At 43.7% G+C, this 12,690-nt stretch overlaps 1 protein-coding gene across 2 annotated transcripts in view; it reads right to left on the bottom strand.

The window, feature by feature from the left end:
* Nucleotides 1-12,690, bottom strand: part of cdc27 (cell division cycle 27) — a 92,680-nt gene that overhangs the window by 18,651 nt on the left and 61,339 nt on the right. For both annotated transcript variants that reach the window (XM_052038503.1, XM_052038504.1), the window contains exon 14: nt 11,745-11,953. In XM_052038503.1, coding sequence (XP_051894463.1) covers nt 11,745-11,953 — 209 coding nt within the window. The remainder of the gene's footprint in view (nt 1-11,744; nt 11,954-12,690) is intronic.

Genomic DNA, 12,690 nt, shown 5'->3' with positions numbered 1-12,690 from the left:
GACAGTTGGCCTGCTATCCCCTTGATGCCCATTGACTTGGACAAGTGCTGCCTTGACGTCAAGGGAAGACTCTCTCACCACACTTCTGGGATTCAGCTTTTTGGTCCATGTTTGGACAAAGGCTGTGATGAGGTCCAGAGCCAAGTGGTCCGCGCAAAATCCAAACTGGAATTGAGTGCGCAGCTCATTGGAGAGCAAGTGCCACCAGACAGCACTACCGATAACACCTTTCATTTCTTCTGCCAAAAGTAGACTGATGAGAGCAGCAAATAGCCTGAATAGATGCATTCCACTTTCTTGGTAGGATATCCCATGGATCATGTGGAAGGAATTAAGTTGTTTGAAAACCAGCTTCTGGAATGGTGGGGATCTCAGGAAGAACCCAAGATAGAAAATTGTCCAGGGTTATACTGTTCAAGAAAGCAGAACAGATCTAAATGAAGCTATTTAAAGTCATAGTCACACAGCATGGAAACAGGCTCTTTGGCCCAACTACTCCATGCCGACTGTGCTGCCCAGTGAGCTAGTCCCATCTGTCTGCCTTTGACCCATAGCCCTCAAAACCCCTCCTATGCATGTACTTACCTAGATGGCTTTTAAATGTTGCTAATATGCCCTCCTCAACCACCATTTCTGGCAGCTCATTCCAAATATGCACCACCCTTTGCATGAAGAGGCTGCCGTGATGTCCCTTTTAAATCTCTCAGCTCTGATCTTAAACGTATGCCTCTTGCTTTTAGCACCCACCTCCTTGGGAAAAAGATAATGTGCTTTCACCCTATGCCCCTCATGATCTTGTACACCTCTATCAGGTCACTCCTCAATCTCCTACACTCGAGAGAATTAAGTCCTAGTCGATGTAACCTCTCCTTGTAACTCAGGCCAAGTCCAGGAAACATCCTGGTGAATCTTTTCAGTTTAACCATGTCTTTTCTGCAGTAGGGCAACCAAAACTGTACACAGTACTACAAGTGCAGCCTCACTAATGACTTATACAACCTATACTTAAATGCCCTGACTGTTGAAGGGTAAAGAAGAACTAACACTGCCTTACACTTTCTTTACCACCCCATCTACCTGTGATGCTGCTTTCAACGAACTAGGAACTTGCACTCCTCGGTCCCTCTGTTCTAATAACACTACCTAGGGCCCTACCATTCACTATACAAGTCCTACCCTGGTTTGATCTCCCAAAATGTAATACCTCACATTTATCTGGATTGAAAGCCATTTGCCAATCCTCAGCCCACATACCTAGCTGATCAAGATCCCCTTGTAATTTTCCATAAGCTTCTCCACTGTCTACAACACCACCTATTTTAGGTATCAACTGCAAATTTACTAACCATGTCTTGTACATTTACATCCAGATTGTTTTACATAAATTACAAAGGTCCCAGCACTGACCCCGATGGCACAACACTAGACATAGGCCTCTAGTCCAAGAAACAACTCTCAGCCATCACCCTCTGCTTCCTACCACTGAGACAAATATGAATCCAATCAGCTACCAACCCCCCCACGCCCCCCCCCCCCCCCCCCAATCCCATGCAATCTAGACACGAGAGACTGCAGATGCTGGAAATCTGGAGCAACACACACAAAAAGCTGGTTTCTTCCCTCTTTCTTTCCAGTCCTGATGAAGGGTCGCAGCCCGAAATGTTGACTATTCATTTCCCTCCATAGATGCTGCCTGACCTGCTGAGTTCCTCCAGCATTCTGTGTCCCACGTGATATAATCTTCCAGACTAGCCTGTCATAAGGGACTTCAAAGGCCTTGCCAAAGTCCACATATACAACATTCACTACCCGACCCTCATCTACCCCCTTGGTTACCTCCTCAAAGAACTCCAAGAGGTTTGTCAGACACGACTTCCCTTGCACAAAGCCATGCTGACCATCCCGAATCAGACCCCGTTTCTCCAAATGTTGGTAAATCTTGTACCTCAGAATCCCCTCCAGCAATTTACCCACCACAATGGCAGACTCATCAGCCTGTAGTTTCCTGGCTTGTTTAGCTACCCTGTTGTTTTGAAACAATGGTACCACATTAGCTACCCTCCAGTCCTCCAGAACCTCATCTGTGGCCAGAGATGAATCAAAAATCTCAGCAAGGGCCTCTGCAATTTCTTCTCTAGCTTCCCACAAGGTCCAAGAATGCATCAGGTCAGGCCATGGGGTTTTATCCACCTTAATACACTTCAAGGCCTCCAAGACCTCCTCACTGCGAATTCATTTGTGGTCCAAGATGTCACCACTCATTTCCCCCATTTCCTTAGCTTCCATTGTTCTCTCTACAGTAAAAACTGAAGAGAAATATTCATTAAAAATTTCTCCCATTTCCTTTGGTTCCACACAGAGACAGCCATGCTGATCTTTAAGGGGACCTATTCTCTCCAAAGCCACCCTTTTACTCTTAATATACCTATAGAATCTTTTGGGATTTTTCTTTTAAAGGTTTTTTTTTTTACTTATTAGTCACATGTACAGCAAAACACAGTGAAATGTGTCTTTTTGCATTCCTGAGAATGTGCTGGGGGCAGGCCCGATTTTGTCTCTCTTTGCCTGCCAGATCCCTTTCAGATCCTCTTTTTGCCCTCCTAACTTCTCCTAACTTGTAGTCAAGAGATTCACGAGTTCCCAATTGCTTATGCAGTGTATGCCTCCCTCGAGGGTTAAAAAAGGAAAAAAATAAATCAGTCATGATAAAATGGCAGAGCAGACTCAATGGGCCAAATGGCCTAATTCTGCTCCTACATCTTGTGGCCTTTTTCCTAACCAGAGCCTCAATATCTCTCTTCAACCAAGGTTTCTGAAACCTGCCAACTTTGCCCTTCACCCTAAAAGGAACACGCAGACCCCGAACTCTTGACATTACTCTTTTAAAATCCTCCCACTTGGCAGACACTCCTTTCCCTGCTAACAATCTCACCCAGTCAACCTCTGCAAGATTCTGCCTGATGGCTCCAAAATTTGCTCCATGCCTGTTCAGGACCTTCACCTGTGAAATGGTTGTATCCTCCTCCATAACCATTTTCAAGCTAAGAGAACTATGGTCTCTGGACCCAAAGTGTTCACCAACAGACACTTCTCAAAAAAAAAATTTTCAGCACAGTAACAGGCCCTTCCAGCCCAACAAGTCTGTACCGCCCACGTCAAGCGCCAGCGATCGGAGCTCGATTCCCGCTGTCTGTAAGGAGTTTGTACATTCTCCCATGTCTGTGTGGGTTTCCTCCCACATTGCAAAGACGTACTGATAGGTTAATTTGGGTTTAAAATGGGCGGCGTGGACTCGTTGGGCCGGAAGGGCCTGTTACCATCCTGTAAATAAAATTTTAAAAAAATTAACCTACCCGTACATCTTTGGAACGTGGAGGAAACTGAGCACCCGGGGGAAATCCACGCAGACACAGGGAGAATGTACAAACTCCTTACAGACAGCGGCCGGAATTGAACCCCGATCGCTGATGCTGTAATAGCGGCACGGTAGTATAGCGGTTCCTTCTGCCACTTGCTCTACCTCATTCCCCAGGAGGCCTAGTGTTGTTCCCTCCCTAGTATATATTGATCAAGGAAGCTTTCTTGGACACATTTCACAAATTCCACTCCATCCAAGCCTTTCACACTATGGTTGGCCCAGTCAATAATGGGGAGGTTAAAATCTCCCACTAATACTACCCAATTGTTTACAACTAGCTGCAATCTCTACATATCTGCTCCTCCATTTCCCACCAACTACTTGGCCGGGGGGGGGGGGCGGTGCCAATAATAGTCCCAGAGTGACCATCCCCTTCTTGTTTCTAAGTTCTACCAATATGGTCTCACTGGATGAACACCCAAGAATATCCTCTCCAAGAACCACTAAGTCCTCTTTCATCAAGAAGGTAACTCCCCCTCCTCTCTTCCCTGAACCTCTGTCACACCTGCAGCATCTGTATCCTGGAAAACTGAGCTGCCAGTCCTGCCCTTCACTCAGCCATGTTTCTGTTATGAAGATGATATCCTAATCCCCACCCAGAGTTCATCCGCCTTACTTGGCAAGCCCCTTGCATTGAAATAAATGCAGTTTAAACCAATGGCCTTCCCTCTCCCTTTACGGTGCTCCTGTCTATCCTGATGACTAAATTTGCTCTCCTTGGCTACAGTTTTATCCCTTGATTTCTCATCAGCCACTCCACTGGTCAGGGCCCCATCCCCCTGCCACTCTAAAGCCTTCTGAGTAGCACTAGCAAATCTCCCAGCCAGGATATTGGTCCCCCTCCAGTTCAGGTGCAACCCATCTCCCTTGTGCAGGTCACCCCGACTCATTTGAGATACATTTCTATTTCTAGCCTCACTAACATGTGGCACTGGGAGTAATCCAGAGACTACTACCCTTGAGGTCCTGCTTTTTAGGTTCTGTCTCAACTCCCTCTTCACTGTGCAGGACCTCATCCTCTTTCTACCTATGTCATTGGTACCAACATGCACCATGACCTCTGGCTGCTCTCCCTCCCCTTTGGGGACCTATTTATAGCCCTAATTAGTCTACATTCAGTCATTGGTCTGATCCATTGTGACATTTCTTTACTCTGTCTATTGTTTCCTATGTTGCAGCTTAACCAGATTGGCATCTCATCTTTAGGCACACAGACTGCTCCTGCCAGGCCCTGTTGCATTCCTCACTGAACTAGGGACATAATGGGCCACAAGGTTACAAATTGTGGCTGTGTACACTTTTGCTGCTGCTCATACCCAGCAGGCATAATGATGGATAAATTCCCAGGGCCTGACTTGATGTATATCCCAGGCTGCTAATGGTTGCTGGACCCTGACATGGATTTTTACATCTTCACTGGCCACAAGCAAGGCTGGAGAACAGCAAAGAGAGTCATAAGGATCGTATAGCACAGAAACAGGCCCTTCAGCCCATCTAGTTCATGCAGCCTGGTTTTGTGCCTAGTCCCATCTACCTGCACCCAGACCATAGCGCTCCTTACCTCTCCTATCCAAAATTCGCTTAAATGTTGCAATTGAACCTGCATCCACCACTTCCGCTGGCAGCTCGTTCTACACTCGCACCACTGAGTGAAGCTCCCCCTCAGATTCCCCTTGTATATTTCACCTTTCACCCTAAACCTATGACCTCTAGTTCTAGTCTCACCTAACCAGAGGGGAAAACACCAGCATTCACCCCATCTATACCCCTCAATTCTGTATACCTCTATAAGATCGCCCCTCATTCTCCTGTACTCCAAGGAAAAAAGTCCTAACCTATTTAACCTTTCACTATAACTCAAGTCCCGGCAACATCTGCGTAAACTCTCTCTGCACTCTTTCAAGCTTATTGATACATCTTTCCTGTAGGTAGGTGACCAGAACAGCACACAATACTCTCAATTTCACCCTCACCAACATCTTGTAGAACTTCAACATACTATCCCAACTCCTGTACTCAATGACCTGATTTATGAAGGCCATTGTGCCAAAAGCTCTTTTCAGAACTGTGATGCCATTTTCCAGGAATTATGGATCTGTATTCCCAGGTCCTTTTCGCACACCTCAGTGCCTTACCATTCACTCTAAGTCTTACACTCGTTTTTCCTCCCAAAGTGCAACCTCACACTTGTCCACATTAAATGCCATCTGCCACTTTTCAGCCCATTTTCCAAGCTGGTCCAAGTCACTTTGCAAGTTTTGATAGCCTTCCTCGCTGTCCACCACGGCCCCAATCTTGGTGTCATCTGCAAATTTGCCGATTCAGTTTACCACATTATCATCCAAAGCATTAATATAGATGATAAACAACAACTGGCCCAGCACTGAACCCTGTGGCACACCACTAGTCACAGTTCTCCAATCAGAGGGGCAATCTACTACCACCACCCTGGCTTCTCCCGTTAAGCCAACGTTTAATCCAATTGACTACTTCATCCTGAATGCCAAATGACTTCACTTTCTGAAGCAGCGTCCCATGCGGGACTTTGTCAAAGGCTTTGCTGCAGTCCATGTAAGCAATGTCTTCCGCCTTCCCTTGATCAACCTCCCTGGTAACCTCCTTGAAAAACTCAGTAAGATTGGTTAGACATGACCTGCCATGCACCAATGTGGCACCTTTGTTCAAGGGCAGCAGGGATAAGCCAAGCCAGTGAGTTTAGCATCAGCTGTAGGGAGGTTATTAGACAAAAAAAAAATTCTGAGGGACTGGTCTAGAAAGGAAAGGGGTGATCATAGATAGTTAGCACATCTCCGTTGCTGGGAAATTCTCTCTGTCAAATTTGAGAGAGTTTTTTTTTGATGTAATGAAATATTGACGAGGGCAGTGTGATTGATGGAGTCTACATGCACTTCTGCCGGACCAGCGAAAAGGTCCCATGTGGCTAGAGCCAATGGGATCAAAGGCATGTTGGAAAATTGGATCCAAAATTGTCTCCTGCTACCAAGCCAGAGGCTGAAGATGAACAGTTGCTTTTGTGATGACAAGCCTGACTAGTGGTGTACCACAGGGATTGGTGCTCGGATCTTTATACGTTAAATGATTTGGATACAAATGTAGGAGATACGATTAGCAAATTTGTAGATGACACCAAGATTGGTGGTGTTATTGATAGTGAGGAGGGCAGTCTCAGATCACAGAATGATATTGCTCAACTGGCAAGGTGGGCAGATGGAACTTAATTCTGATAATTATGAGGTAATGCATCTTGTTGGGGGTGGGGGGGGGTGGGTGGGTGTCTAATAAGGCTAATTACATCTTCCACAAGGAAGAGGCCAAGTAGGCTCATCGCTTGTGTTGGCTCACTCACTACCTGCTACAAGCCAAATCTGGCCTCTGTGCCCTTCAGGACTCAGCCAGCTCCGTCAGTAAAAGGCACAAAGCCATTCTGGGTGACAGGCTCCTACCCAGAGTAGATTCTGTGCCCTTATTACTTTCAGTGCTTCTTCCATGGGTTATCCAATATGAAGCAGCATTGATTCATCAGATGAGGGAGGATGGTGGGTGGTAATCAGGAGGACAGCTCCTTGTGCTGTCTGACCTGATAATGACTTCAAAATGCATGGAAGTCAAAGGCTTCTCCCACCCACTGTGCCCCTCTGATGGGTCTCATCCTGCAGGACTAAATGCAGCCAGGGGCTAATGGAGAAACCTGGCATACTATCCAGATGAATGTGTTAAGTTGTTGCTTGACCGGTCTACGGGACAGCTCTTCCAATTTCAGACACCTGTCCTAGATACTTTTAAAACAGTAATTCGCTAGCTGTGAACATCTTTGAGGCTGCTAAATGCAGGTAGTCAATCAGACACTAGGGCAGGAAATCAGAAATTCAGGTTTCTACAACTGGAAGGGAGTGATCAGAAAAACAAACACAGAACAGCTGGACACTCAACAGATATTACATATGCCCTGGAGAATGCACATTTAAGAATTGTTAAAAATGAATGATCCTTCAGTCATAGCATATTCCAACATTCCAAAAAAATTCTTCATCTTTCATTGCATTACTACTTTAAGTCTTCGTGTTATTCCTTTGGCTTTATTGTGACGGCATTCTAATTTCCTGCAAAATGACTCATACCTCACCCTCCACCACCTCCAGCTCCTTTCCCTTTTCTTCCATTCATAATACAACCGTTGCTGTTCCAGTCAGCCAAAACCTAACATCTTCCACTTTAATGTGAAACTCCTATGACCAATTATTTTTTTTAAGATAAATGGTACATGTGTCAATGCTTACTTATTTATACTTCCCCCTCAATTTTATGAAGATTGTTAATATTTACATCTTATGTGCCATTCATAGCAGCAATATCCCAAAAATACTGTATGCTTGAAATACAGTCACTGTTACAAAGTAGGAAATGTGGCAGCCATTTTCTCTACAACTGTTACATTATGTAAGTGTAATAGAACCACAGAACACTGCAGCACAGAAAACAGGCCATTCGGCCCTTCTAGTCTGTGCCGAAACAGTATTCCGCTAGTCCCATTTACCTGCACCCAGTCCATTACCTTCCAGACCTCTCCCGCCCATGTATCTATCCAATTTATTCTTAAGTTAAGAGTGAGCCCCCATTTACTACATCAGATGGCAGCTCGTTCCACACTCCCACCACGCTGAGTGAAGAAGTTCCCCCTAAACCTTTCCCCTTTCACCCTAAAGCCATGTCCTCTCGTACTTATCTCTCCTAATCTAGGTGGAAAGAGCCTACTCGCATTTACTCTGTCTATACCCCTCATCATTTTGTAAACTTCTATCAAATCTCCCCTCATTCTTCTCCGCTCCAAGGAATAAAGTCCTAACATGCTCAGTCTTTCCCTGTAACTCAACTCCTGAAGACCCGGCAACATTCTAGTAAATCTCCTCTGCACTCTTTCAATCTTGCTGACATCCTTCCTGTAGTTCGGTGACCAGAACTGCATACAATATTCTAAATTTGGTCTCACCAATGACTTATACAACCTCACCAAAACATTCCAACTCCTATACTCAATACCTTGATTTATAAATGCCAGGATGCCAAAAGCCTTTTTTACAACCCTGTCTACCTGCGACGCCACTTTCAGGGAATTATGTATCTGAACTCCAAGATCCCTTTCTTCCTCCGCACTCCTCAGTGCCCTACCATTTACTGTGTATGTCCTCCCTTGATTTGTCCTTCCAAAATGCAACACCTCACACTTGTCTGCATTAAATTCCATCTGCCATTTTATGGCCCATTCTTCCAGTTGGTCCAGATAGATCCTACTGCAAGCTTTGAAAGCCTTCCTCACTGTCTACTACACCTCCAATCTTAGTGTCATCCGCAAACTTACTAATCCAATTTACCACATCATCATCTATATCGATGTAGACAACATCATCGATAGAGACAACAAACAACAATGGCCGCAGCACAGATCCCTGAGGCACACCACTAGTCACAGGCCTCCAATCTGAGAAACAATCATCCACTACCACTCTGTCTTCTCCCACACAGCCAATTTCGAATCCAGTTTACAAACTTTCCATGGATATCTAGTGATTGAACCTTCTGAACTAACCTCCCACGTGGGACCTTGTCAAAGCCCTTACTAAAGTCCATGGAGAGAACATCCACAGCCTTTCCTTGATCTACTTTCTTGGTAACCTCCTCGAAAAACTCGACAAGATTCGTTAAACACGATCTACTACGCGCAAGGCCATGCTGACTATCCTTAACCAGCCCTTGGCTGTCCAAATATTTGTATATCTGATCTCAGAACACCTTCCAATAATTTACCTACTACTGATGTCAGGCTCACTGGCCTGTAATTACCTGGTTTACTTTTAGAGCCTTTTTTAAACAACAGAACAACATGAACTAACCTCCAGTCCTCCGGCACCACACCCATGGCTAAGGACATTTTAAATATATCTGCCAGGGCCCCTGCAATTTCTACACCAGTCTCTCTCAAGGTCCGAGGAAATACCTTGTCAGGCCCGGGGGATTTATCTACCTTTATTCGCTGTAAAGCAGGAAGCATCTCCTCCTCTTTAATCTCTATATGCTCCGTGACACTACTGCTCGTTTCCCTTCCTTCCATATCCACTATGCCAATTTCCTGAGTAAATACTGATGCAAAATAAAACTGTTTAAAGATCTCCCCCATCTCTTGAGGCTCCACACATAGACGACACACTGATCTTCTAGGGGACCAATTTTGTCCCTTACTATCCTTTTACTCTTAATAGACTTGTAAACCCAAAGGGTTTCTACCTTCACATTATCTGCCAAAGCAACCTCATGTCTTCTTTTTGCCTTCCTGATTTCCTTACATTTTCTATACTCTTCAAGTACCTCATTTGTTCCTTGTTGCCTATACCTGCTATACACCTCTCTCTTTTTCTTAACCAGAGCACCAATATCCCTTGAAAACCAAGGTTCCCTGTGCTTGTTAACTTTGCCTTTAATCCTAGCAGGAACATGCAAACTCTGCACTCTCAAAATTTCGCCTTTGAAGGCCTTCCACTTACTGAACACATCTTTGCCAATAAACAACTTATCCCAATCCACTTTTCCTAGATCCCTGCTCATTTCCACAAAATTGGCCTTTCTCCAATTTAGAACCTCAACTCAAGGACCAGTAATGGTTTGATTCAACCATGTTAAACCACTTCAGAAGGCAGTAAAGAATCAACTACTGTTGCTGTGGATTTGGAATCACATATCGGCCACTTTGGAAATACCACAAGGCATCAGCAATTACCCCTCCCAGGAACCCATGTTACACCCAAGTGGCCTTGGCATTTGGTCTTTCATTCAACTAATCAATAACATTATTGCTTTTCTATTGTGTCACGCGTGATCAAGAAATTAATTTTGTCCTTATTCAATGTAATTTTTAATTTCTGACAATTAAGAGAAAGCAGCAGGTTGGAAGATGAGACAGCAAGAGATCAAGATAAGGGCATTTTGTTTTCTTACTCCCTCTTCTAGCTGTGTAAATTTAAAGCAGATTACATTGAGGGTGAAAAAGTGTGTTTTTTTTTAAAAAAGAGCTCCCATTACACTGGTTTACAGAGGTTCTCCAAATAAAGTAGTCCAAGGGTTAAGTATCACACAAAGGCATTGGGGGAACTCAGTGGGTCAGGCAGCACCTATGGAGAGAAATGGACAGTCGACATTTCAGGTTGAGACCCTCCATCTGGGCTGGCATCTTCAGTCTTGTGTCTCCAAGGGTTAAGTACATTCAATCATGCAGTTCAGCAAATATTAAAAGCTAGGCACAACAGTAGAAACTACTTGCTCTCCAGGCAATCCAGATCTCCCATGACAGCAACCAATCCTTTCCAATGTGCTTCACAATGCAGTTTCTTCTGTCTTTGGAAGAGGCGAGTTGTACCAGAAGTGTGTTAACCTGTTACTAGTAGCTGTATTCTCTGCTTCTACTCAAAACACATTGTGCCCTATACATAGGAACTGATTGAATATTGGCCCACACGTCAAGGATTCCACAAGTAAAAACAAGTATCTAAAAGCAGCACAAATTATTGAAGAGAAGCTTTCAGGAATTGCAGACTGCAGTACGATTCAGATGACCCAAAATTCAATACCAGAAAGCAATAATGGACTATTTTATACGTGTGCAAACAAAGCAATCTTGAATGGAAAGTTAGAACAAAAAAATTAAGACACAGAATGTGCACGATAACCATATCCCATTGTTCCAAAGAACTGTGTAAATATAACACACATCACGTGGAAGAATTTTGGAAAAAAATGTAGGAACATGCTTTAACAGGACAAAATGTGGCAGGAGGTGCAAAATAAAATTGCCAAAAGTAGCAGAACAAAACAATTTACAGTTCTCCAAACTAAACGTCAAGTATATTCATTGCAATACCATGAGGGTTAGAACTCTGGTTGGAAAGTTGTACTTTTAATTAATCAAAAATCTAAATAAGCAGTCCTTCCTTAAAGCTAAATCTTGACAAATTAATATTTTTTGAGTTGATAAACCAAAAGATACGAGTTTCAATGTAAGAAAATATTTCTTAAAAAAATTTCTGTACAATTTATTATTGTTTTAAGCAAAACTTAAGTATTATTAAACATGCCACACAGGTTACCTTAGTCTCAGTCAGAAGAAAAAAATGTCATACCCAAGGCAGGAAAACTTGTGCTTCCTTTAGTACATACAGCAGCATTACCCACAGGCTGAAACACACCATGGGGCTACTAAAACTCTTACCTCACAGAGCCCATGAGAAGTTACTTCCAGACATTAATAACCTGTGCTTACCAGGCATTATAGTGCTGGGAATTTACACGAATTGCATTTCGGAAACAGGCCAGTGCTTTGTCCAACTCTTCTGTTAATACAAACTCGTGACCAAGTAGAGTGTATGCGTAAGCAAAGTTTGGATCTACTTGAATGGCTCTCTGGAAGAACTTGATTGCTATATCATGCTCTCGCTGCAAGCTGAAGCAGTTCCCGGCTGCACACCAAGCCTGTTAGGAGGAGGAAAGAATTCAACACAGCAACACTGGCAGTATCAATTCCATAGGCATAAACTATGTTAAGGACACATAACCAGCAAACAACACAAAGATACCAAGGTTTACAGCAATTATGATCTTATATTAAAATGCAAGTTACTCAGCATCTGGAACTGTTCAATTCATCTTCATTTCAATGTCTAGTGTAAACATATTATACACTCAAGAACACCTTTTGCACACAGCCTAACGCAAGATTATATCCTTCAAGCATATTTCCTGTATCAGCTTCAGAGCTGGCATTGCAACAGCGATGCACTTCATTTGAGCTGCTCTGATCACTGTCCACGTACAAAGGGTGCAGTGGTTAAGTCTAAGCAAAGCTGGCCAATAGGTTTTTTTTAAAAAAGAAAAACAATGGAAGCAGAGACAGAGGAAGGTCCAGTGCAATGGAAGAGAAAAAAAAAATCTGCAGATCGATGTTAATGAAAGCAGATCAGACCGCAGATGTGAACGGGATGAAATTTGCAAGGTTTGAAAAGGTAAAGGAATGCAAACTGACATGGAGATTACAAACAAACTTTAATCAGGGGAGAAAGGAACAGAGCAAATATCAGGGAACAGATCAGGAAGTCAAATAAGGGTAGCATTGAGGGACCAAATGTTATCTGACAATTGCATTGATCTAGAATAACTTAGCAGATCTACAAACTGGAACAAAATATACAGCTTTGATTTGATCCAAACCC

The sequence above is a fragment of the Pristis pectinata genome, chromosome 25, assembly GCF_009764475.1.
Source record: "Pristis pectinata isolate sPriPec2 chromosome 25, sPriPec2.1.pri, whole genome shotgun sequence".
NCBI lineage: Eukaryota > Metazoa > Chordata > Chondrichthyes > Rhinopristiformes > Pristidae > Pristis > Pristis pectinata.
This window is presented reverse-complemented; position numbering and strand designations above follow the sequence as displayed.